This window comes from Anopheles bellator, chromosome 2 (assembly GCF_943735745.2).
Source record: "Anopheles bellator chromosome 2, idAnoBellAS_SP24_06.2, whole genome shotgun sequence".
Taxonomy (NCBI): Eukaryota; Metazoa; Arthropoda; class Insecta; order Diptera; family Culicidae; genus Anopheles; species Anopheles bellator.
This window is the reverse complement of record NC_071286.1, coordinates 30,846,359-30,873,427: the sequence shown is the minus strand read 5'-3', so window position 1 is coordinate 30,873,427 and position 27,069 is coordinate 30,846,359. Positions and strand designations below refer to the sequence as shown.

General features: G+C 44.0%; 2 protein-coding genes across 2 annotated transcripts; one reads left to right on the top strand and one right to left on the bottom strand.

Moving 5' to 3' along the window:
• The first annotated feature begins 7,365 nt into the window (after positions 1–7,365).
• LOC131210060 (beta-catenin-like protein 1) lies at positions 7,366–9,325 on the top strand. The gene is made up of 3 exons (XM_058203253.1): positions 7,366–7,452; positions 7,518–8,927; positions 9,002–9,325. Exons 1-3 carry the CDS (start codon positions 7,423–7,425, stop codon positions 9,284–9,286), a joined length of 1,725 nt encoding a protein of 574 aa, XP_058059236.1. The 5' UTR covers positions 7,366–7,422; the 3' UTR covers positions 9,287–9,325.
• Positions 9,326–17,989: 8,664 nt separating this feature from the next.
• On the bottom strand, positions 17,990–26,620 carry LOC131210370 (transcription factor mef2A). Its single transcript, XM_058203606.1, has 8 exons — positions 26,445–26,620; positions 21,506–21,770; positions 19,897–21,030; positions 19,682–19,831; positions 19,073–19,584; positions 18,582–18,787; positions 18,391–18,503; positions 17,990–18,209 (listed from the first exon to the last, which is right to left on the bottom strand). The coding sequence occupies exons 1-8, from the start codon at positions 26,618–26,620 to the stop codon at positions 18,141–18,143; spliced, it is 2,625 nt and encodes an 874-aa protein (XP_058059589.1). The 3' UTR covers positions 17,990–18,140.
• Positions 26,621–27,069: the final 449 nt, after the last annotated feature.

The following is a 27,069-nucleotide window of genomic DNA, read 5'->3' as shown; positions in this document are numbered from 1 at the left end:
CCGGTGGCCTCCCCTAGTTCGTTTAAGCTTTAAGATAGTGAGGAACAAATTTTTCCTATAACCCCACTTTCCACTTCTCCACGATAACAAAACACAAAAACAAAGGAAACAAATGGCAAAAAGGGCAGACAGAGCTAGGGCGTGGGCAGGCCGAGTAGCGACACTAAACACGACCACAGAAAGACACAATTCGCAAACCCACAATGCCTGCGGCGGTGTTTTACAAAGTCAGAACGTCACCCGGAGAAGAACCGGCGGCGAAGAATGTACTAAAAACGGAACTAAAACTTATATCCTAATACTCTACTACCAAAATGTAAGGCCGACACGTAAGCTGACACACCTGTACAGTACCATAGTGAAGCAGTGCAGCGAAATCTTTCAACAGCCCTCAACAGATCATCGCAACGCGCCAACGGCCAACGGAGCACACAACACGCGCTGACAAATAGTAACCGTACTAACTCTCGTCTTGGGATCGGCAGCCTGGCCGGCTATGAAACAACAAAACACATACATATACACAAACACACAAGACACGCGCTATTAGTCGAGAATATTCGAATACTTTAGCGAATAATTGTATGAAAATAATAACTCCATAAGTTACCTTCTAAGATAATTCTTCTTTGCTCTACTCCCGCTTGGTCCTCTTCAGCATCTCGTTCAAATCCTATTCGGCTACCGTACGACTCCGATTTCGGGATGAAACTATCTGCTTTCACACCTAGCTGGTTACCGTACGCAGCAAACGACGAAACGAAACGATCGGAGTAGGGAAAGAAATCACCGATCTTGCGGTGGCCACCCCAGAAACCCTCTATTGCACAGGGGGCAGCAAAGGATAAGTTATATTTTGTTGGAACTACTAATTTTCCAGAAGCTTTAGCACGTTCGCGAAGTATAACTTAACAATAAATCATATAACAAATAAAAAGAATAAAACCATAAACGTAACCGAACTAGTTCGAACTACCCGTGAGTCGATAATCTTACTAACAAATGTAAACAAAGCAAAGTAAAACAAGAACACAGCTCAAACAACGTATAACAACGCGCTCGCTAACGATTACAGCGGTTTTGTTAATCCATCAGTTTTGCTCTGTTTCAGTAGGATCCCACTGCTTTACCCAGGACTAACCTTATGCCAGGTCTACACACAATAGAAATCAATCGATAAATGCCTGCAATTGGCACAGCCAAACACCACACACACCAACACAAACACACACTATACACAGTAGTATCAACAATCAATTAAAAGTAATTTGTAAGCTAGAGAACTACACAGAGCGAGGCGGTGCAAGGCGGGCCGACGTCAGAATAGTCCCCTTTCAGGGACGGACTCTAGAAAGACAGTTTGCTAGTCTCGGGCGGGCGGGCGGGCGATCAATCAGGATGTGTGCTTGTGTTCGGCGGAGCGAATACTAGGAAATAAATTCTTCCGCCATTGAGCAGCATACCAATCGTTGGTTCCTGGAGGACCCGCTAGCAACAATCTGAAGAACAACCAATAATCAACCGACAGGGGGCGACACACAAAAGATTGATCAACTTTTCTGCTGTCAAATCGCCATCACGCCACCCAAACTGCTGCTGCTGCCGTTGCGATTAAGGAGCCATGCGCACAGAGCACAGCAGCACATAAATTCAACCCCAAGTTGGTAGATGTTAGTAGAAATTAAAAACCGGTGGAAGAACAGCAAGACAGCGGAGCACCATTTGCAGAGCCGAGCGACAGCAAAACCCAATCAAGAGCAACACAAACTTTCTAAATCGAAGCGACCGAACGAAGGGAGAATGGAAATTATAAACTGAAAACATATCATATCTTGTAATGCTGTTGCAATTTAATGATAAAAATCGAATAGTGTGTAAGCTACACGACGAGCGCGGCGCCGGTGGACAAAATAAAACAACAGGCAAACATTTAATACATGGCATCAAAACACAACCTGCACCGATCGATGAACGGAACCGTTTAGCCCAAAACCGAACTGCTAGTGAAGTTCGATGATGTGAAATGTGGTGGAAAAAAACGAGAAAAGGAGACGAAAAAACAAATCACCCAAGTGAAGTTAATATTCAAACGCATTCACAAACACATAGTATCTGCTGCTGCTGCTGCTGCTGTTGGATTGTGCTGCGAATTACTCTGTCATGGTACTAAAATTCGCACACAATCGGCCAATTTGTAAACCTATACCTAAGTCCCCACAAATAAACCACAAAAAGTACCCCGATCGAGTGCGGCTAGGGAAAAGTTAAAACACCACACAAGGAGAGGAAAACGGGAAAACTTTCGCACCGATACCAATAATGGAGATGGCGACAGAAACTGAAAAAAATGGAACAAACATACACAAAGCAAGTACTATTTTTAGGTAAGCAACAATCGATTCGACGGCGTCGGGGCGGTGTTGTAATCAAACTATTTAAATACGACTGTGCTTTAGGCTGCGAGATTTAGATGTACCATTTTCTTTGCCAATATTGCACTCACTTTAAGTAGGAAGGATGCGGATCCGTAGCGTCAGCTCAGCGGGCAGCAGCTGTAATTGGCAACAGTGTTAGGCTCCCGAGCATCGTAGCGCCAGCCAGCGAAATGATAAAACAAAAATCAATGAACAATTCAATTACCTTTTAACCACTTTAATATATAGAATATCCTGATACTTAGAAAAAAAAACGGTACGGAGCAAAACGAAAAAGGGGCAAGGAGGGACAAAGGAATACAAAAGCACGGAGCAGCAGACGAAACCCTAGCAATGGAAGTGAACAGTGCGTGTTTGGACAGAAAAGGATGGGGCCCACGGTTCAGTACATTTATGTTAAAGCGTAATACAAATAAATGTAACCGGTATCTTCTGCAGAAACCGTATGCACGAAACTTGCTGCAACACACAAACAGGAAGACAAAGGCAACCAGCACAACACAACAGGAACATGACAGCAACAAAATACACCACAAAGCACGCACCAACACACATGAACACAACACAACGCTCTTATCGCGCATGATTGTGATGATTTCTCTCAAAGTAAACGGTTTGACAGTTGTTTGTATCATACAGAGAATTACTAAGTAAATAAATGAATAAATTAAATGAACCCAAACAATCGAACACCTGTCTTCTAGTAAACGATTGTGTAACACGTAAAAGAGCAAGGGCAAACGATAAATGAATAGAATATGTAACCACAATCCCCGCGAGGGAGGTGTCGAGCCTTGGGTGAGGGCAAAGTGCAGGCGCTCAGTTAGAACAAATCAAAAAGTATAAACTAAAAAAAAACTAATAAAAGGTAGTTAATATATAGCTCTTGCACATGCTCATCGTGATCGTGATCATCTTTAATCCTCGAACCGGCGGCCCACGCCGGACCGGGCCCCCGCGAGGCACAAAGTGGAAATCTCAACGGCGAATTTTTGAATGGATGTAGAGCATGGTTTTCCGTTTTCTTCCGTTCCGTAAACGCACGCATTCGAATTGCTGCCAAGATGTCCACAACTCAACAGTACCGAAAACTCCCTGCAAACCGACAGCCTCGTCACGACGCGCGTCGTGGCCTTCAGTCTCAATTCTCACTACAATTTCCGTTCTCGCACCGAAACGTAAAGTTAAGGTGTTTGTTCAATTCGACTGCACTATCAGTAAAAAGTAAACAAAAGAGCGTTCATTGTGTTCCCGACAAAAAGCCTTGGTTTTGCTAGTGGTTTTGCCAAACTCCTTTGCTGGGAGAAATGCTACCCACGTTACCCACGGATACATCTTGGCCAATAATTCACGTTGAAAATGGACCAATTTTCAAAAAAAAGAAGAATCCTACACAGGCCACATTAGACACAACGACGACACATACAAACACGCCCCCAGAAACTTCCTACACATAAGCTAACGTATGAGGTGCATGCAACATGATTTAAGCCAAAACTGTGTTATCCTAATGCCAGTCAGTAGACAGTATAAGTGAGATCGACGGGGTTTGCACAATTCAGCAACAACACCCAGCAAGTCGCTGACGGCGCTCACCCGTACGGACCGCCGTCAGGGGGGGGGGGGGTGGCTTAAATATTATTAGATGGGCAGTACAGAGGAGCGCAGAAGTTCGGTTGCTGTACTCGCCGTGGTCAATCTCCGATCCGACGTGTTTAAATGCTTGTGATATCCAAAATTTAAACAATTTGCTCCCGTCAAACAACTACAAGACGCTTCAAAGACGAGGAGTCCACAATTGCAATGAGTTAATCAAATGTGTTCTTAATCGTACGGTCCGGTACTCACTCATCAGCAACGGTTTGCGCAGAAGAACGAGTCAGGACTGAACTTTCCGCCAAGATTCACTTACTGCAACATTTGAGTTTAATCAGACCCTTTTTAACACGACGAAATCGTGCTAGGTTGGTTCCCGTTTTTAATGATGGCAGTTCTTTCAAATATGCAACGATTGGAACGACGGCTTATTGTGCTTGCTTTTCGTCGAGTGCATCGAGGAGTTCCCGGGAGTCGACAAACAAGAATCAAGTGCAACACTAAAACGCTCGGCCACAAAAAAAATGTGCAAATAAAATTAGAAGCCGGTGACCACCCCACGAAGCGCTCACAGTGTAGGGAAGTAATGAAATAATGTTCATAATACATATCATTTAAGCTTAGAGTTTACGACACAATTTTATGAAATGTATATTTTTATTATAAAACAAAACAAGTAAATAGACATTGGCGACAATGTGTAGGAGCATTGGAATAGATTTCCACCGTTAGAAGTAAAGCCAACGGGAAGCAGTGGTGTGGAGTAGAGAAAACAGCCCAGCAACATTACGTCAGAAAGCTTATCCTCCGGACTGGCCGCTCACTCGCTCCGAAGTGCGCAGGAGCAGCTCTACGTTGGGCGCAACAGTGCGCATAGTGTAGCGCAGTGTGCAGTCGTTTAATCGTAAGCTTTTGAAGATCTATGCGGTGCAGCTCAAGCAACTTCATCCGTAAAAGCTGTTACGCGTGAACTGCTCCGTGGTGCCGCGATTGATCGCTTTAGCGTAGTCGAATCCGTGCAGCGGCAATAATTGCACTGCCTACTTCTAGAACCCAGCCAACAATAATATTTTACCCTGCACGTCACCCAGAGCGCGGTTGGGCAGCGTCCAACGAAAGTGATGTTGGGCTTGCCAACGTGGAAAGTAGTCTGGCCTCTGCTTCGCCTCTTCATTAGAAGGTACAAGTTGTGTTCACCGGAGAGGGAGTGTCAGTCTCCCTGAGAAACGGCGAGCTTTAGCGCGCCTCAACCGCCAAATTAGTGAGTGTGTTGCAAAGCATATACACGAATCGAGAACTTACTTTTCGTCAACTTGCGCATTAATCAAAAGTAAAACATTCTTCTACACACTCGAACAAACACTCGTAAATGCTTTCGCTTCGTTCTTCCCAGCACAAAACTAATTCGCCACTCGCCACTAGTTATGTTCGATATTAGACACATAAACTGTAACACACCCCAAAGTAGAAAGGGACTAATGTAGAAAGGCTTCCTAAAGCGAGGCACCTCTCTTCACTCAATACAAAACCAAATAGTAAAGAAACACAATCTGTTTTTCATGAATCCAAAAAACAGCAAACGACAAAAAATAATGCATAACCACCACAGAGACTAACGAGCATGGAAACGAGGCGCCCGAAAAGGAGCACAAACTATTATTGTAATAGCGCTTAGCGAGCACCAGCCATTTGTACGATCGGTTAAAATTGGATCAAGAGATCAGCTCCTTTACATGTAAGGCTTCTAGTAGCGTGTAGCGTATAAAGTATCGGTCGGTGAACGGCGAACCGATCGGACAGCATCGAAAGTAAAATTAAAAACTAATAAGAAACACACACACATCTAAATTAAAATTAACTAAACTTGCATTCTACAAAACATGTGCCGCATAGTTGTCCTCCAGTCCGGCAGGATGAGTGTGCACAATGCAACACAAGAGAAAAGTACGGGCTACGATTTATCGAAATCGAATAGAACACGAACGTAGTAGAGGTACCAAGTGAAGGCGGAAGCCGCGGTTCCACCAACCGCGGGAAAACCTGTACCGGTCCGCACCAGGTGCTAGTTTGGCATCAGGGCAAGAATTGAGGACGAATGAGATGAGCAGCATGGCCGCCGGGGGTTTCGCTCTCGTTACGTTTTCCTATTTAGGTTCTCTGTTTCTACGAACACCGCAACCGTTTTAATTCGTACGGAAAAATATACTAACGGTGCCATCGTTATCACTAGAGGTGTTTCTAAAGTCGCTTAGGCAAGGTGTTGGGTTACCACTAGAGTCTTAACCGGGACTATTGATTCGTTTCCATTTGTTGATCTACTATTTGAGCTCTGCGCAAGATGCATAGGAAACAAAGGCACCGCGCGCGCGCGCTGGAGAAGGATTAGTTAAGCAATTATTATACTTTGCTCCGAGGCGCCGAACAAATATTGAAAAACAAAAATGAACCACTAGAGTTAGGTAGCTGCGAAGTAGCATTGCTAGATGGATAGAGTAAATATCACCTACTGAAACAAACATAAACTGGCCAATTATAATAAATCGTTAATGAAGCAACTAGTAATCAAGTAAACTAGCTACGATGTGAGCGAGCAGCAAAAAACATCCAACTGAGACAAGAAACGGATTAACAAAGGAAGAGGAAACAAGAACAAACCGAAAGATAAGTAAACAATAAACCTGCTCGCTCACAGTACACAAACCATAGCCGAAAATAGCGCGAGTCCGCTGACCCGACTGGCGCACCGTGTCAGCAAACGGTGTTGATGAACGTCATTATAGCATATATTTAAATTTATTAATTCATTAATTGAATCCTTCTAAAACTACAACTAAAAGAAAGAAAAGAAAGAATCAACCGGACGCAGAAGGCGAACGAACAAACGACGAGAAAAAAGAAATAAAAGCGACAAAATTAAGAATATATATGAGATATATAATGCTTTGTTAAATGTAAATGTTGTGTATAGGAAATAAAACGTACACAATTTTAAACATTTTTCTGTGACTCTGGGAAATTTATGTTTGAGAACTTGATTGGGTCGCATGCAACCGCGAACGGAACCACCATACGGGTTTGCATGGGTCATTGATATGAGTTTTAATTGTGAAACAACCAATGATATTGCAAACCTATTGGACGAAAGCGAAAGTCGGTTAATAAATCAATGGGGATTAACGGAATCTTCAAGTCAACCATACATTATGAAACATTTCGAGGCCACTATGCCATCCGAAATGTTTCATCACATGTTGAATATAAACTGGCAACACTGGATAAACTGCATCGCTGTCAAACCAACATCACTGTCAAAACACGGTTGTTGACCATTCGAACAGCAATCAATCGCGGCTTCAAATCCTATCGCAGCTTATTTTTCCGCTTTTTCAGGATGGATGTAGAAGAACTGTTATCGTTTAAGGTAAATAAACAACGAAACAAAGCTCCCATTTTCGGCTTCGTGTTGAAATTTTCGTTTTGAATCAGCCAGAGCAAACGCCTAAACGGCCATCGGATTTCGAAAGAGCTGACGACGACGACGAGGACGATGGTAGCGACTCTCCCGGAGCGGCCGGGCCGCGAAATTCCAAAGTACGCCGCACCGAACACGACACATCTACCGGTGCTCGGCCAACTACCAAACCGGTGCTACCGGCTAAAGAGCCACAGATCAGCGAGCAGGAGCGACTAGACATTCTAAAGTTTGTCGAAACCGAGGAACCAGACGGTGAGGTGCTCGACGAGAGTGGACTCAAAAAGATGCTCCTTCTGTTTGAAAAGCGTGTCCTTAAGAACCAGGAAATGCGCATCAAGTTTCCCGACAATGCGGAAAAGTTCATGGAAAGCGAGATAGAGTTGAACGACGCGATCCAGGAGTTGCACTCCGTGGCGACCGTGCCCGATCTGTACCCGTTGCTGGTCGAGCTGAACGGGGTGGCCAGTTTGCTGGAGTTGTTGTCGCACCAGAACTCCGACATCAGCGTGGCGGTGGTGGACCTACTGCAGGAACTGACCGATGTCGACATCCTGCACGAAAGTTTAGACGGTGCGGAGACGCTGATTGAAGCACTCCGCAGCCAGCAGGCTGCCGGTTTGTTGGTGCAAAATCTCGAACGCCTACAGGAAACAGTCAAGGAGGAAGCGGACGGAGTGCACAACACACTGGCCATATTCGAGAATCTGATCGAAATCCGGCCAGAGATAGCGAAGGAGGTGGCCGAACAGGGGCTGCTGCAGTGGATATTGAAGCGCCTCCGTGCCAAAATGCCGTTCGATGCAAATAAGCTTTACTGTAGCGAAATTCTTTCAATCCTGGTGCAAAACACAAACGTAAATCGAATCATGCTGGGCAGTATCGACGGTATCGACGTGTTGCTACAGCAACTGGCCGCCTACAAACGGCACGATCCAGCTTCGGCCGAGGAGCAGGAGTTTATGGAGAACCTGTTCAACAGCCTCTGCTCTGCGCTGATGGCTCGCGAAAATCGCGAAAAATTCCTCAAGGGCGAAGGTTTGCAGCTCATGAATCTGATGCTGCGGGAAAAGAAACTCTCACGGAATGGGTCGCTGAAGGTGCTTGACCACGCCATGGCTGGCCCGGATGGGCGAGATAACTGTAACAAGTTTGTCGACATTCTTGGTCTGCGCACGATCTTTCCACTGTTCATGAAAACTCCGAAGCGGAACAAGAATCGGTTGCTTGGGGCGGATGAGCACGAGGAACACATCGTGTCGATCATCGCAAGCATGCTGCACAATTGCAAAGGATCGCAGCGCCAGCGGTTGTTGGCCAAGTTCACCGAGAACGATTACGAAAAGATCGAGCGGCTAATGGAACTGCACCGGAAGTACCTCGAAAAGGTTGAAGCCTTGGACCGGGAGATTGATCAGCAGATGGTGAGTTGTGGTAGTGGGTAGCTCTAAAAACCGGACAACTCAAAGCTTCATGTTTCGGACACAATGTCTTCCAGCGCACCGAGGACGACGACGAGGAGCCAGACGATGATGCCATTTACGTGAAGCGCTTATCGGGCGGACTGTTTACGCTGCAGCTGATCGACTATGTTGTGCTCGAGATCAGCTGCACGGATGTGGTGAAGCAGCGCGTGCTGAAGATCCTCAACCTGCATCACGGTTCGATGAAGACGATTCGCCACGTTATGCGCGAGTATGCCGGCAACCTTGGCGACGCAAGCGACAGTGACTGGCGTGAGCAAGAGCAAGCCCACATACTGCAGCTCATCGATCGCTTCTAAGTTAGAGAGGATAAGACTTTCCTTAACAAGTAAAACAAGTATCGAAAAATTGTAAAGGTATGATAAATAAATGCCGTGCACATTGCTTCATTAATTAGGCCCCCATGAAGGAGCTATCGGCACAAGTAATAAGAAAAACACTTCCTGTGAATATCAGTTACAATTATATGCATCTTTATTTACTGCCATCAGGTTAAGAGAAAAGGGCGATAGAGTGAAGGTTGATGGTATTTGCTCGCTGGTTTTTTTTAATGCCGCCTCGTCCGTCAGCGCGTTGTGCTTCTCTGCCTTTCGGTGCGCACACATTTCACCAAGTCGCGTGTGGTTTTTTGTCAGAAAAAAATCTATTGTCACTACTGCATCATCATTTGCGATCGACGCTATTGCATAATTGCGCGATTTGAACCTACAAAGACACCCCTGCTGTTCTCGCGTTCATTACTTTCTCCTATTTTCTGTTGCAACTACTTTTGCTGTGCCGAACTGTTTGCACGGGCTTACTGTTCCTGTAGTTAGATCGTCTTTCTCCCTTTTTGCTTCTCCGTTAATGAGATCCAAACACAACCTACTTGGGGTAGAGTGTGTTTATCTCGATTTACTTATTTTACGATTTTAGTGGTCAAGCTTTTCCTCGCTTCTGTGCCCACCCCGGGCATGCTTGAGTGGGGCGCAAAAGGTGAAAAACTTGAACGAACTTGGGGGACTTTATGCAAACGTTTTCTACTTTTCATCTTCCAATACCGTCGTAAGTAGCAGCGGGGATCACCGATTATCTAAACCTGCGGGTTAATCCATTACTTGCCAATCCTGAACGAATTCAAACCTTCAAAATGTTCAATGCTACATACAACAATCAAACGACTGGTTACGGATACGGGGTTACGGCTAATGTAATGCTTGAGTAAAGTATATATTCAACACAAAAACCAAGTTCAAGCGAGAAGAGAACAGAAAACCTTTGTAATCAACACATTACTAGGTCATAGTTTGAGGTGATGCGTGGTAGTGGTACGAAAGGAAGGTAAAAGTTCCGAATGATGATGCTTGCACAATAGAGTCTACACAAAACAACAAATACAGCTAGTATGTATGTATATAATAAGACGAACAAACCGCATCGTAACACGCTGCGCTGTAGTCTATAGTATTAGTAGTAGTAATGGTGTGCGCGTAATACTAATTGCAGTAATATGCAGTCAATGCTGAGTTGTTCTAGAATAGTAGGCGAAATGGTTTAAAAAGGAGCTTATTTGCATACTTTGTTTTCCATTGCATTTAGAACAAGGTAATTTAGACACAGGTGCATCCGCATTCCGTACACGACGAACGTGATATGAAGATTGCAACCGGAGAAGCGTTTTGCTGTAAGATACCGTAACATGAAGACAGAGGAGCACTAGGAAGAGGCAGGCGTTGTGAAGGTAAACTGTTAGTCCTGTCGAAACGAGCATGTGGCGGGCGGTGGTTGTAAGGAGCGGGGAAAATCAAGCAACGGCGGGGGTTTGCAATGCTTTCGGGTAGCTCCCCTGTGAACCCTCCTCCAGTGGGAAGACACTTTCTTTGCGTGTGCGTCGTCACGTGTTGACTGTACGATGGCTAGAAAAGATGATAACAAGAAGAAACACGCAAGAAACAAGAGCAAGAGAGCACGAGAAAGAGTACTAGAAACAACCATCCAACTAAAGAGAAACGGTTCATTGGCTAAGTTTTTTAATCGGTTAAAGCAATAGAACTCACTAGAGCACACTGAAGTTTCAACATTTCTGCCGTAAGAACCGAACGCAGGGGGGGTGGGTGCTGCTGTAGGCGTTTTTACATGTCGAACAGAACAGTATAATGAAGCGAAATAACCATTAAAAATTAGTTGAAAACAGTTTTTGTGTGTGCGGTAAAAGAAACGGACAACGCAATATGTAGTGTTAGTACTGAAAGGTACGTGTGATTTCGCTTTCCTCGGTTGCTACCTTTAGCACACACATATTATGCTGGAACAAGCTATGGAAACCGATTATTGCGGTGCTAGTTGAACAATGAAGTCAGCATTACGGGTAGTAGTATATTCTCATCCAAAACGAATTGAAATCAAAAGTAAGTGTCTAGAAACGAAACAAAAAACCCATAAAGAGAACAAGAAGAGCGTAGAAAACCCAAAACGTACATTAGTGGTAGGGAGAACGAGAAGAGTAACAAGAAGCCCAACAATGAATGAATCAATCGAATATCAAGACAAACCAAAGAAGAAAACGATACAAGACACATCTCTCTAGTTGCATTCTTCTGTTATTATAGCTTTTTTTGTTTTGTTTTTTTTCGTTTTCACTTCCCCAAATTTAAAATACAATTACGTGGCCACATTTAAAATTGTACAATGTATAAAAAGGCACACCCAAAATATATATTACAATGTTACTAAATATGCTGTTTCATGTGTCGGTACGAGTGAGCTTGCATATGTTCATTGTTGTGTTTCACCATCTGACTCTAGTTTACTGCTTATTTGCTTTTTATTTTGTTTTTTCTTCTGTTTCGCTTAGGGCACGCGTCGCACTGCGACAAAGCAGGTTAAGAAATTGCTGACTTATAAATCAACATGCCGAGTACTGATTGAACTCGCACGCCTTCGGCCAAGTAGTGGTACTTGTGTTCAACAAACTCTCAAGTCTCTTAATATGGCAATTTGAGTAATGGTCTAACGTATCATGCTGCGGCGCTTGGTTTAATGCACACAAAACCTGTAGCTTCCTTCATTTCTGTTTTGAAATCGTGGTTCTTCCAACTTCGGCTGCCGTTTACCGTACATGCTGATAAGGGTGTTATTCCTCACACACAAGAGGTACCACAACACGACGATGACTGCAATGACGTCGACGACAACTACCGACTAATGGCTTTTGGTTTTCTGCACAAAGCTTAGCACTGAAAAAGGTAGGAAGCTACCTGTGTGACGTAGCAGTACTACAGCATGAGGACCCTATGAGACGCTTTTATGTACTGTTCTATTACTCTTTATACAAGATAGTTGGCCGTTACGTTTTTGAAGTACAAACATGTCAAAAAGATCAATTCAAAGGTTAACCCTAACGAAATTACCATCCATTCGTGCTCCCAAACCGTGATTCTACTCCCTTAACCAATGTAAAATTATAGTATACCGAAAGAATAGAATAATAGACGAACAGTGTATTATCCAACTGACTGATTTTGTTTCTCGTTTTCAGCTCTACTCTAACAGTACCATGCAGTATGCGGTTCACGCGAATTTGAGCTTCATCACACAAGAAATTGTTGCCATGCGCATATTATACGTGTTTCGATGGTTATACATAACATAACACTACTTATTACATTGCCCCACAGCAATCAACATTTGAACAGTTGGATGGAAAGACATTTAAGTTTTGGACGCAAATAGTACACATACATTTCAAAATTAAATGCGCAAGCAGTGCTAACAAGTTGTGTGCCTCTTGAGTTTTCAAGCGGATAAACTACAGAAAATGCACAACGCTTCGAATCAGACATCGTGAGAACGTAAAAGCGAAAACTTCCAGAAGCTCATTTCATATTGTACGCGTTGCTAGAACCGAGCACCGAACCATCTACACCCCCACACCTAGTAAAGAGTGGGTGGTGGTGGCTACTTTAAGATTTTTTTTATCCGCATTTTGGTGTTTGGTCGTGAACGTAATTTAATGCACGGTATGGGAACATGAACGATTCTCAATTAGCAATTTTTATGTGTTTTACTTTATTGTTTGATAACAGCAATCCCTCTTTATCCTTTTCTCTCTCTCTCTCTCTCTTTCTGGACATCTGTATTGTTCTACATAACTATTATGTTATTGATTTTTAAGTTTATCACATCTAGCAGCAGCGAAATGCATTTTTAATTTGTGTGTCTTGGGTTTGTTGCAAAATTTTGCATTTTTTTTTCGTTTTGGTTTTTTAAATTTGTGTTTTACTTTAAGCACTATTCCCTCACATCATAAAAGTCGTATTCATTTCTTTTGTCTTACTCTTTCGATGCGTACGTAAATTTTTCATTGATTAGTTTTACTTTGCTTACACACTCGTTCAATTGCGATCGTTACGGTGTTTCGTTCGACTAAAATATCGGCCATAGGCATGCACCGCGGCTGGTTTTGCCTGTTTTCTTGTCGTTCTAGAGTAAGTAGCGAACGTCGGTAAAACATCAGGAAGATGCAGAGTTTTGGTTAAACTGTAATGTGTCTTTCGTGTTGCTATTTTTCGCTTATGTGCTCTAACAATGCATGAACAAGGCTATGCATTTCAAGGGCTTACATAAACGGAGACGGATGTTACTCTTTTTTTGTTCTTTTATACATATTTTTTGATTCAACAAGGAAACCACTAAAAATCATCCACCCTACATCATACACTACACAGCAAACTGGCGGATACCTTTTGCAATCCGCATTAAATTCGGTGCCATTCTCGGATGGTGGTAGTGCATGCGTTTTCTTTGTTAATATTTATTCCTGCATTTGCTCTGTATTTGGTGTAATGTAATTTCACATGCAGTTTTTGCTATTTGGCTTCAAGGGGGGTTAGTGACAATACTGTGGAATGTTTCGCGACGGCCAGGGGATCAATATATGCTTTGAATATACTTTCGCATTGTACCTCCTGACTTCTTACTCTCTACTACCGAATTTGTCGTAGTATATATTTTTAATATGTTGGTTTTTTAATGTATATATATAAAGATCAGTCCAGAATGTAGGAGGGGCACACAATAATGCTTTGCTGTTACGTTTTTACTCAATGTTTCGCTTAACAATCACGACACGCTCTCCAATCGCAAACACACTTGTAGATGTCCATTTAATCCATTCATCCATCGCTCACTCACCTAAACGGCAGTTATAGAACAAGCAATATTACAACACAGCGTGCAGTGTTAGAAGTTGCAGGCGATGTGTGAGTGGAGAAGGAAAATACATAAGGTGTGGTCTTGTGTAGCTAGCGATTCAGTTTGTGCCATTTCAGCATGTTTGCTACACTCACATATTGCCCGGTAAACACTGCATACAGAAACCCCACTAAACTGTTTCTCAACAAACGAAACAAACTAAGAATTGTTTATACGATTAGAAATAGTATGAGAGAGAAAAACAAACACGAGAAGTTAAACCCATAATCGCAAGTGCAGAGCATAAGCGTGATTCTTGTTGTTAAACCTATCCATTGATCCCATTTCAAAGTGTATTCTCTTATCATTATTCGTTTAGCATATTTTTTTTGTAATTTTCACGTGAATTGTTTTTTCGTCACAACTGTTACGCTATTTTCGTAGTTATATCTGCAATTTTAGCGTTTGCTTTATGACCACGCGGTGCACACAAATACGATACAAATATGGACCAAAACATCGATCCACTCTAGACTAATATTGTACCAAAATCACATTCAATAGGTTTCTGCGGTTTTGCTCGTTTTGCGTTCATAGGAAACAACATTGAAACAACTCAAGTCTACTGTAGCGTAGTCGTGAGCAATCGAGGAAGGAGGACGATTTGTTACATTTTGCTTTTTATTTGATTTTTTTTCTCTTTTGTAAAAGGGACATTCATCATCCGATGTCCATTTTATATTGTTCTGCGTTCGAAAATTTGGTCTTGTTCTTGCAGTGTTTATGTTGCAAGATAAACATACATTTTACATGTAGAATCATTTACGATATGCATTCAACTATAGTGGTTAGCGTTTAATCAGAAACATCCATTCATCGCTATTATTAGATTGATACCTTGTTTGTTTGATATCATGTTTTGGAAAGCCCAAAACGATCGAGTGAATCATTTGCGGGTATCGTTAAAACTATTTCAAACGGAGTCAATTGCTTTTTCGTAAAACCTAAATGACAACAATAATATTTTGACACAATTATAGTAAAGCTGCATGGCATTGCGGGTGTTACAATGGGTTAATTGATGCTAAATAACTAACCGTATTTCAGGTTTATTAGCTTCTGCTAGCTAATTGAGATGACTTGTACCGAACGCAGGAATCTAATCATTAAAGAGATACAAAACGATAATTCTTCCGAGATCATAAAGCTCAAGGCAGAAGGGTAAAATGGAAGTAACTTATCTTAGTATTAATTGAAGCGTAGCATTGTATATTCCTAATCGTGTTATTCAAATCTACCATAAAAGTACAGCTACAACATGTCGAAAGAAGCAGCCCGCGCAACTTCGAACATTTTAATTGCTTTTTTTCTGAAAAACATTAAGCGTCCTGAGGTAAAAAGGTGTTTTACAGCGAATTTCCACAGCAACAATAAATGCATTAGACAGATTTTCGAAATTGCTGATAAAACGATAGTGATACTATATAATAAGTAGGGTTACAAAAATTATGCTCAAAATGTATATCATAAAATGTATAAACCATAAAACCAAATAAGAAGTTACTTTAGAGTGGATTACGCGTGGAATGGTTTTTCTTAATTCAACTTTTTCGCCAAACGTATCATTTTTACATTAAAAAGAGCCCATACACATAATTAAAACAACTACATTATCCTAATAGTGAAGTCTTGCGCATAAAACTGAAATTCTTATTTAAAACCTGTTTGGTGAGTGAAAATGCGTTGCTCGTAGAAGAAAAAAAAACAATCGAAAGGTAACCTTATTGCAAACCTGAGCCCACGCAAGAAAATCGACCTTTTTTAAATTCTACACACACGCACACACACGTAAGTTTTTGATTATTTTTTTTCTGAGTTTTGCATCATGTTTATCGTAGCACCCGTCAATAGTAATTGTATATGGTTGACGTAAGGTGTGTTCAGCTTCGCAGAATGAAGTGAATAGAACATGCACAAACGATCTACGTAGCCCACGGTCGGAACAAATCAACTTATTTGGGTTGCGTTACAAATAATAAAGAAGTTGATAGCAATTTCTAGGCGCCAACCTTTCCTTGATAAACAAACAGAAGCTTAATGTAAAGTGTATATCATTCTAGAGATATTGAGTTAGTAAAAGAAATTTTCGATCAAATCGAAGATAGTAGGACACATTACAGTAAAAAAAAATGCTAGAATATAAGCAACTCACACTAATTGCTTGAAAAGTATACGTTAAAATTTGAGCTAAAAGCAATGAACCACGGAAAATTGAAAAAAAAACTGCACTTGGCGTAAAACTGTGCATAATGAAAGAAAAAGAAACTGCAACAACCACATATTAACAAGAAGAACAAGTAACACAATAGAAAAATATAGACAACATACATAATACAGTTAAGTTTGAAACGGTCGAGAAATGGAACCTTAATCGACGACAAAATTATATGAATTTTCCAACAAAGTGATTCCGTTACGATGTGTGTCTGTGGCATGACCCATTTTCCAATTGATCCAATTGATCCAACGCCCGCCGATAACCAGATGGCAATGCGTTACAATGATCGCGAATTCAAAAACAGTAAGGTAGGGTTAATTTAGTATATCCACGACATGCAATAATAAACCAAACCAACTAAAGCAACCAATCTACGCGCGCTTTGTCAAGAGCATTTCGAGCACTTTGAAACAAGACATTATTGAAACAATGTTTCATGCGGACCCATTGACAATGCAGAAGATAGCGATAGAGAATCACACAGGTGGTGGCCAGAACCCAAATGTCAAAAGTTACCACAAAACCCATAAAGCAGTTGTAAATGTAACTTGGTAGGTTACCTTCCACTTAAAACGGGCTGACTCATATGCGAATTATTACTAACTGGAAGCGTCAAAATGGAAAGAGCGCTTCATTATATCCTTGGTTTTCTTTTCGTTATTCTACGCAGTGTTTTACTCACCTATTTTTCTTTATAGTCTATGATATCATTCGTGTAAACGTAGACTGAGCTGGTTACTGTGTTTGTTGTTTTCAAATTATTGCTCTTGGGTGGCTTTGCGATACTACTAACTATTCGTTTACTATACTTTTTTACTTTTGTTCTATCGTGTTTGTTGGTGGTTTTCTCTTGATTTGCTTTTTGGTTTTTCAACTGTGTTAATTCCGTGTAGGATTGTTTTATTTTTTTCCTTTGTGGCTGTGTGAGCACGAAGGTTCATTCTTTTCATATGTAGAATAAACACCATCACAACCACTTATAGCCGGGGGAAAAATAATTATTTGAATCACAGATCTTAGACTGCGACTGCCCTCGGAGGTGCACAACATTCATAGCGGATAGGACCTCATTAGGCGTAGGCAGCTGCAGGGTATCAACTATCTTTCCACCGTTACCGGAGGATGATACTGAACAGAGTAGGGAACAACGTTTATCTGTAGCCTTTTCAGGCTTAAGCTTATGCATTTTGGGATTCGTGTGAAGCAAATGAACTAACTTAAATATACTTGTAACATTCGCAACGTCCTTGTTAGCTGACCTTGACCTTCGTTAGCTTCGCCCAACAAGGACGTTTCAATTCAGAATAATGTTGAAACTGAAACACTATGGAACGCTTGCGATGTAAGTTTGGTATTATTGGCCCGATTATTGGCAACAATTAGGTTTTTTAGATGTAAATAATACATTTCTATTTGCGTTGCTAATGAGACGATGAATTTAATTGTCCGTACGGAGAACGAAGAGCAAGTTAGAACGAAGTAATGTAAGGACCTCCTTGTTGTAGACTCCTATACTGGTGGGCCATATATTCAGTTGACCCCTTCTAGTGCAGAAAGCTGTACAATATGACAAGTTGCGATCAAATCTAGACAATCCGTCGTTGATACAATGAGTTTGACCGGTTGAGAGCAAGGCGGCGACCGACTGGTAAGATATTTGCAGACAAATCGCAGCTGTTGCTCACTGTGAAGTTTGAGCGTTTTTACTGCTCCTCACTGCTTTCAAAGTATTCAGAAGCATTGCCTCGGCAAATTGGACACGTACGATTGGACTGCAAAGAGGAAAGTAGTGGGCAATGTATAATGCAGATTTCGTATTTCTGCGCGATAGAGCCGGCTCGGGCCGTACTAGATTCAAATGACAAGACGCATCCACTCGCGAATGCACGACAGTTGTATCGCCAACTGCCAAAAACGTTGAAATGCCTTTGAAAATACTGAAAAACTACTTACCCGTAGCCATTTATCGACACACTTGGCGTGGAATTCATGCGAACACGGCAGAACACGCAAGATTTGCCGGGCTTCGAAGTCGCACATGCACACCACGCACGATGTTTGATCGCCTGAAGAGGACACACGAGTGTAACGTTATCAATCATCACGGGAACCGTAGGGTCAGTCACTCAGCCCAACAAACTTACCGGTATGCGTTTCTGCATTGAACTTGTAACTCGGCAGTTGATCAATCTCGGGCCGGGCAAGACCGCGTGGCTTCGCCTCACCGAGCCGTTCGGCCAGGCTGAGGAGTGCTTCGTAGTTCTCCGTTTCGTTCGAGTCGGGTGAATTCAGATCCGGTGGACCATAGGTGGACAGCGGGAACATTGCTCTGAAAGGGCACCGCACGGGTCTAGGGTTTGTTAGTGGAGGTCTCTCTGTCTCTCACACATCCCGTTTTCACGGGCCCAGATGTTGGCAGCAACGCAACGGCGGTACGCATCACCCTAAATGCAGGATGCTCTACGAGGGATCCTTATTTCCTTTCAGTGATCTTTTTAGCAATAAAGAACCTTTCCCTGGGGCGCCATCTTTCAGTCACTGCTAGATCTTCACAATACGGAAGATCAAGGGCGATGCGTTACGCGCGCCGCGTTGTTGCCGACCCCTTCTCCCACCATCAGCAGAGACTACTTACAGGAAGTTGAGTAAGATGCCCGAGTAGGCGGACGTGGTCGCAGACAGGGTAACATGGGCCGGCTGTGGACCGAGTGTCTGATGTTGCAGGGCCGGTGGTGACCGATGGGTCGCCGGATGGTGATGGTGATGATGGTGATGATGATGGGCCGGCGGCGGCGGTGGTGGAGGCGGCGGAGGCGGTGCCGGCCAGTGGAACCGGGCAAAGTTGCGGCGCGGGGCACTGATCGCCCGGCGAGCCGTTCGGTGCAGTAGCTCGAATTGGCTGCTGCGACCCTGCAGGACGTTCGCGATCAGTGGGATCAGTGTACCGGGGGCCGCACCGGCCGTGCGCGGCGGCACCTCGGTGCCCACGGCACTTACCTCGGTGGAGATATAGATCGGTTGTGCCGCCGCGGTCAACTGCGTCATCTGGGGCGTCGAGTGCAGATGTGCGTGCGTTGTCAGCGGCGACATGTGCAACGGTGACGCTCCGGCATGCTCCAATCCGTCCAGTGCCAGCCCATCGGTACGCTAAAAGACAAGCAGAGGGGTCATGTTTACAAATGCAAATGTTTGCGGAATCCCAGGCCAGCCAGCCAGCCAGCCAGCCAGCCAGCGCGATACGTACCTGCTGGCCTAGATGCGGATGCGGATAGTGCGCCTGATGGGGCTGCGGATGTGGCACGGCCAATGCCGGACCGGCTGTCGACGCGAACCCACCGAAGTGCCCACCGATGCTGCATGTTTGAGCGAAGGGCTGCGAATAGACGCCATGGACCTAAAATTAAAAAAAAGCACGAGTCAGTTACAGGTTTGACCACAAATCGGGGGGTTCCTTTTTACCTGACACGGCGGCAGATGCGGTGCGGCCGGATGACCCGAGCAGATGGAGATGTGCGGTCCGGCCGAGTACGTCCAAAGCGGCTCGTGGTGGTGTCCGAGCGGCAAGCTGACCGGCACCTGATTGATGTCGACCATCAGCGAGGAGGCCGCATGCGGATGCTGCGCCTGAGCCGCCGGCGATGGCTGCTGGAAAACTTGCGTCAACGACTCCCACTGACGCTGCTGTTGCTGCTGTGGTGGTGGCGGCGGCGGAGCTTGCTGTTGCTGTTGCTGTTGGTGCTGGTCGCGATGGTAACGCGGACGCCGTATCGGAGGACTGCCCTGGCCCGGGTGCAGATGAGACTGCAGCTGCGACATAACCGCAGCCGCCAGACCACTTCCGGCGGTACTCGGATGCATCGGATGGTGATGTTGTTGTTGCTGCTGCTGCTGCTGTTGCTGCTGCTGCTGTTGTTGCTGCTGCTGCTGATGGTGATGATGATGGGGTGGCGGATGATGGTGGTGCTGTTCGCGGTGTAGCAGCTGTTGCTGTTGTTGCAACTGTAACTGCTGCTGTTGCTGTTGCTGCTGTTGCTGCTGAGAGCCTTGCGCTGTTTGTGGCTGCTGCATGGCAAGATTGTGATGCCCATTCATCGCGTGATGTCCGTTCGATCCGATCCCATTGCCGTTGGCACCGCTACCCAAGTGCATCATCATACCACTTCCGCCGGCTCCACCACCGCCACCGTTCCGTGGTGAACGACGGTGTTCCCAGATGGCGGGTGGCGATTGGCTCGGCAACCGTGACGAAACTCGGCGTCTTTTGCGTGACGGACTGTCCGACTTCATGCCGCCATTGCCCATGGGACCACCCTCGCCCGGACAGTAGGCCGATGGCGAGGCCGTTTGGTTGCTTCCGCTGCCCCCACCGTTTCCGCTGGCGCCACTGCCGCCGGCAGCGTTGCTTCCACCGGAGGACATGTGCCCGTTAGGCCCGTGGCCACCGCCGTTGCTTCCGCCCGGATGATAGTGCGGGCTGATCCGGTCCCGATTGTTGTCGCGGCTGTTACGCAGCGAGTCAATCGACAGCATGGACCGGCTGTCGACGTGTAACTCCGAACCTCGCGACGAATTCGATGGACCCTCGAAATGACCCTACGGAGTGAACAGAATCGCACTTTGCATTAGTTCCTGTTTGTAGATGGGAAGAAAAACACTTCAATTCAACAAACGCCCCCGCACTTCAGTTAATCACTAAACTATTGAACTGAAACTATTCGATCACCATCGAAAAACACGAATGCAAAAATCATTACTTAACGTTCCTTATTTTGTTTAAGCAACGTTCGACCATTTGATGCGTTGGCTGCTTGTCGGGCTTCCAGCAGATGATACTGTACTGAACGTTTTACCAAGCATTTCGAGCAATGAGCTCTTCGATTTGCCATCGTTGACAACAATGAATAGAACACAGCGCATACTCTTCCATCGCATTTTCGAACATTTTCGACAAACCAATTCCAATTTTGCATTTTTGCGAAATGTTTTGCTCAATGAATATAAGATCACAGAAAAATATTGCTTTCAATGCCTGTTACATAGAGACCGATCAGTCCGGGGTGACACTTACCGAATGGCGATCGATCGAGGAGCTGCTCATCGTGTGCCGGTTACGCTCCTGCATGCCCATATTGATCCGGTGCCGGTCAATGTGGCTCGGGCCGGCTCTAAGAATTTGTTGAGATCTATTATTAATACTACCGTCATCAGTAGCACCGTAAGGCACTAGGATGGCCGCTGCTGGACGACTCGTTAGGGGAGGGGAATGCAACTGCACCGGTGGGGACTTGGGTGAGTAGGTGAAGGACTCTTTGGGGCTACTTCCGTTATTGTCACTGCGCGGTTGTGTTGCGTTCGGGATCAAGATTAGTGGAGGCAGTAGGCAAGTAGTAGTGATCGTAGTAGTCGCAGTAGTAGTAGCAGTAGTATAAGTAGTAGTAGTGATACATTTTTTCACGATGTTGCGGGGGTGTGTGTGCAGTTGTGTGAGGAAGGCGTGTGTACGTTTAAATGTACGTAATGAGAGTGCCATTGTACACGAGGCAACATATTGGCATTGCGTAGAGGGCGGCGTATAGCGTTAAGAGAGCAAACACAGGCGGTGGTGGTACAGTAAGTAACAATAGCAAGAGAAACAATTGGCCATAGGTAGGTAGGTAGGTAAGTGACAAGTAGCAGGATCACACACAACCAGGAAATGGTCCAGGAGGAATGAGGAGGGCGGTGCCGTGACCGTTGTGGGATTCATAGCAGGTGAAGGGTGGTGATCGACATGATACGAGATGCATTGTACAATTGCATTCAATTGCGCGTGTATGTGTTTATTAGAGTTGTTTGGTCCGCGTTTGGTTTTGTTGCGTGTTTACCACGTTGGCGGAGGACGTGTTGTGATGGTGAGGACAGCGGTTGTATACCAGTTTGTTAGAGGTTCATTTCAGAGTACGGTTCGGTTCAGTTTGGTTGATATTGCAATAAGTTTACCACAAAGGACAAAAAGCATGCGGAAGAAAAAATCAAAAACAATTATGTATTAATTAAAATGAAACAATTTACAATTACGATTACGGTAAGCTTAGGTGTAGTTGGTCGTATTTATATATGTATATTTATATAATTAGAGAGTATATTTACGAAAAAGGTAACGATAAGTAAGTACATCTGGCACTGCTCTACAATGTAGAAGAGAAACTGTTATCGAACTGGAGGCACAACGGAAACAACGCTCGGTCAGATCGGTAAAGGTATTAATCAAAAAAAGCTATTTGTGATATAAAAATACATGAAATCGCTTGCACATGACAAGGAATGTGTGTGTGAGAGAGACAGAGAGTAAGATGTCAACCAAATGAAAGGACAACATAAACCGGGCTCGTTGTTCGTACCGGGGTTCGGCTCTACTCTTTCGCATTCTGGTTTGGTTCTGTTTCACGTTTGCTGTTGTCTTGCTGGTTTAGTGTTTCGTAAAGGGAGCGAACACACACATTGATTGTTGTTTGGCAGTTAGAGCTTTGCTCAACTTTCTCTCTACGTTTGGGGCATTCACGTTTGACAATTAACAACGAAGGAAGATGAAAACCGGTAATGCAACAGATAAAAGTTAACTCGCAGCAAAAGCTAGACAGCGTACGACTTTATATTGTGCGCCTTCGATTCAATCACTGTTCAACGGGGCATACAAATATACTTAACAAACTCAATTTGGCATGACCAATAATGATAAACTGAAAACCCATACTATGTTATTTGTTCATGATTAAGAAACTATACCAACTGCTCGGGGTTAGAAATCCAGCCAACACTTACCATGTTGCACTAACTATTATCGGTAAGAAAATTGATTCAATAAAGTCGCAAAAAATCGAACAAAGTAAAGTCTGAAGTGCCCTGTCCTGCCTGTGAGCGTGTTCCAACAAAAACCCAGGCCTGCCCGCTAGGAGTGGAAGCAGCATGAAACAATAAACCAAACTGATATGCTAAAAGTGAAACAAACGAGCACAACAAATATCAATCGCTATGTTATCATGAGTATGGCAAAGAGAAAACCAGTGGAATAGATAATGTAAGATTATTTTTATTAATGGTATATTATTTTCCTTGGTCATTCCGGCTCCAATCATACAGACTAAAAACAATAACTAAAGCCGCTAGCGATAATGTGCAACAGACAACGGGTTTATATCACAAATGGCACTCTCTTCAACCACAATATCCATACATTGCTTTGGAAGTATACTTGCTCTGCAACAGTTAGGGAACGAACTAAAATGTACGAAGAATAAAACAATATCGGCAACAGTCAACACAGATATCGGGAATACCCTTCTTCCGGGGGGGTGTGCTGATGAAGGAGGTTAGTGTTGCTGGTAGAGGAATCGAGCTGTAAAACTTTTCTAACTATACAGCTATGCGGATGCCCGAACGAAGCTCTGCCGTGATCAGCCGTGTGTGTTAGGTTTAGAAAAAAATATGCTTGCTAAAACACTTTGAATTCCATCCGAACATATGACACCAACACATTCCATTCATTCCGCCAAGTGAAAGCTACCGAAATATCCTTGTTCCAACTAAAACAACACAAATCATAGGGAAGAAGAACTTGGGCGCATTGCCCGCTCTGCGACAGAAAGATTGGTCATTCACTAAACAAATATCAACTGAAACTGCGCGTGCTGCGTTGTACTTGGACAGAATGATGCTTCGCATACGGTGAATAGATGGCAAATCGTGAGCAATAAAATAGGAAACAGAATAGACAATAAATAATATTAAAAGTAACGCACAGTACACGTTTACTATCAGTTTAGTACCCGGCGAACTGTTCAACTCAAAAGGTTAATCTTAGCAATTTTGAAAACTCATAGCGGCCAAAAATACTGCAATTGTGAACCTTATTGAGAACAAACAGCAACAAACGAACACTTGTTCGGAAGATTCTTCTAGATAATGAAAATGATATAAGAAACTAACATGAGATGTGATAATAATACAGGAAACAATTTTTAAGATGATATTTCGATATAACGAAAATCTCAACATGTTAGCTCAGCCCCCTGCGGTACTGTATTGAGTGTAAACCCTGTTCATGAAACGGCCAAATTATTATGCTCATTAGACACACGACGCTGTTTTGGAACGTTTACGTGCGAACAACAACTCTTATCAAATGCTTCTTAGTAAAGACAAAATTGATAGCCTCATACCCTAGCGTTAAATTAGTTTTCGCCCTTTTCCAAAACGTACATAACAAACGTACAAACTTAAGACATAAATTCGAACCAAAAGAGTAAATCGAAACGAAACGTAGAAAAACAGCAGCAGATGATGCCGATAAAAGTTCAATTCACAATACCAAGATACAACCATCACTTTCAAGAAAAACTAGCAGCAGATTACAGTGAGTAAGTAAAACCTTAACACTACACGTTGCAGTAGTAGCAGTAAAAGGTAGTTAGCGGTCGGTACAGTTTTTGGGTTTGGCTTTTTTTTTTCGGGGGGAGGTTGTTGTTTGTTGCTCGAATTTGGGTTCCTTCACCAAAAAAACGCAATGCCGGCGAATGACACCGGCGGCGGGGGAGGACACAGTTGCAGGTGGTGTGAAGAGTTGGTTTTTTTGATTATACACTTTTACCGTCCCTGCTTGATTTGATCATCCCTTCTCGGTGGTCACCAGCTAGGCGTTAGAGTGTAGCGAGTGCATGTGCAATCGATTCAAAAATGCATACACAACCAACCGCATACCAAACGGAGAAGAAGCAAACTTACACATAGCTACACCCGGTCGAGGCGGTTGGTTTTGAGTCGATTGCAAATGTCCCACACGGCCGGAAACGGTATCAGAGGTTGCTCGGCCAAAGGTTCCGGGTTGATGTTGAATGGTTAGTTGTGAATGTTTGTTTAATTTATATAAATGCTGGCGCTACCACTCAGGGTGTACTCGGCGGTGGAATTAAAATGTGCATTGAAAGTAACATCGAAAAACTGGAACCATGCTCTTTTTGTCGTTTCGAATATTAGTTTTTACTTTCAAAAAGGCTCAATAGATCAATATCGAATGTCATTTATTCGTGAATAGCACTTAGCACGAAGTGGCAAGCGATGAAACGTGTTACTATAAACATGAAACAAGAAACTTTTAAAAATGTTTTATACCATTGCGTAATATTCCTTGTATAAGAACTACGGAGTTGTTTTAGATGTTTATTTTTTCAAGAAACAGATAATAAAGATGCTACAATGGCCATCGCGAAAGTGTCCATCAAAAATACAATCCCGACATTTAATAATAAAAATGTAATTAAATATAGTCGACATGTAACTAATAAGTTGAACCTAAGGTTATTTTGGTGTACCAACATCGAACACATTCGTTTTCTTTTATCGAAACCATTCGTGTAGACATGAAAAGATGCAATCAGCAACGAAAAGAATTCCAAACTTTTGGAGCAACAAATGGGACATCTTACGGAAGAACACAACAAAACACAACATTGTGGTGTCTCACATACCCACAAAACATGCAACAACCCCGAAGGAGTTTGATCGAAGGATCCCCATTGCACATTTCTACTCCGTTCCGCATGCAGAAGCCGGCGGCCCACTACTAGAAGGCGCACTCTGGATGTCGAAAAGCCAACCCGATGGGGGAAGAAGAAGCTAACTTTGGTGCAACAACAAACACGATACCGTTTCCTTGGTGACCACCGCCTATTTGTGTGAGTTTGTGTGTTAAACCTTTCACGACTTCATCTGGACCATTAATCGAGAATGTGTATCTGGGGGGTTGATGGGTGTTCCTCCCTGTATGCAATCGTTACCCACAAAAAGCGCACGAAAGTCCACAACTCATCAGGCACACGCTCACATCACGTGTAGTGACGGGGGCTTGGAGGGCCTTGGGGCCAGTTGTTTCGTTTCGGTGCACCGGCTTCTACATGATGAGACCACACCCGCTCGAGAAGAGACCCCGGTCGGCTTCCGGGGAGACAGTTTTGGACAACCGACCCGCTTACCCGTAATTAAAGCTGTTCTCCATGTCCTTGTTGCTGTACCACGACTGGTTGTGGCCTCCGTGGTTCCGGTTCGAGTGATGCGGATGCGGCGAGAACGGCATCCGGGACCGATTTCTGGGGACGGCCCCGCGCGAGTACGGCCTCCGCGACGCCCCGGAATGGTTCGGATTCATCATTTTTTTTCTTCTTTTTGCTGTTGCTTTTGCCGCTGGCCTGGTTCTGGACGCCGCGGTCCTGCACACGCGGTTCGCTTCCCTCCTCTGCTTTCTCTCCTTCACTCACTCTCTCGTTGGTCGACTGGCAATATGCGACGGTTAAGAGTATGTTGCCTCACGAACGGTACACCACGGAAGCTCTGCTATCTCTGTCGATATTGCCCTGAAAGAGCTGGTGAGCTCTCAAAAGCTGCTGCTGCTGCCTTGGGACACGCTGCGGACCGGCCGCAGTTACGCCAGACACAGAGTTCCACTCACACCAGAATGGAAAATTAACTAAATTCACGGCCGATCTGGCTGACGGCGACTGTCGTTAGCGTTCTTTGGAGATGACGCCTTTTTGACGACGGAGCCTACTATATTGATGTGCGGCAACACCGTAGCAGCAGCTGCAAGCGAGAAGCGCTGCT

What these genes read in the sequence shown, in the direction of transcription:
- LOC131210370 (XM_058203606.1), bottom strand. Translation starts at nt 26,620, where the DNA reads ATGATGAATCCGAACCATTCCGGGGCGTCGCGGAGGCCGTACTCGCGC. An exon ending in ATCCGCATCTAGGCCAGCAG is followed by an intron (nt 19,585 to 19,681) that starts GTACGTATCGCG and finishes CTTGTCTTTTAG; the next exon opens with CGTACCGATGGGCTGGCACT. An exon ending in GGCATCTTACTCAACTTCCT is followed by an intron (nt 18,788 to 19,072) that starts GTAAGTAGTCTC and finishes AACAAACCCTAG; the next exon opens with ACCCGTGCGGTGCCCTTTCA.
- LOC131210060 (XM_058203253.1), top strand. Translation starts at nt 7,423, where the DNA reads ATGGATGTAGAAGAACTGTTATCGTTTAAG. An exon ending in AAGAACTGTTATCGTTTAAG is followed by an intron (nt 7,453 to 7,517) that starts GTAAATAAACAA and finishes GTTTTGAATCAG; the next exon opens with CCAGAGCAAACGCCTAAACG. An exon ending in GGGAGATTGATCAGCAGATG is followed by an intron (nt 8,928 to 9,001) that starts GTGAGTTGTGGT and finishes AATGTCTTCCAG; the next exon opens with CGCACCGAGGACGACGACGA.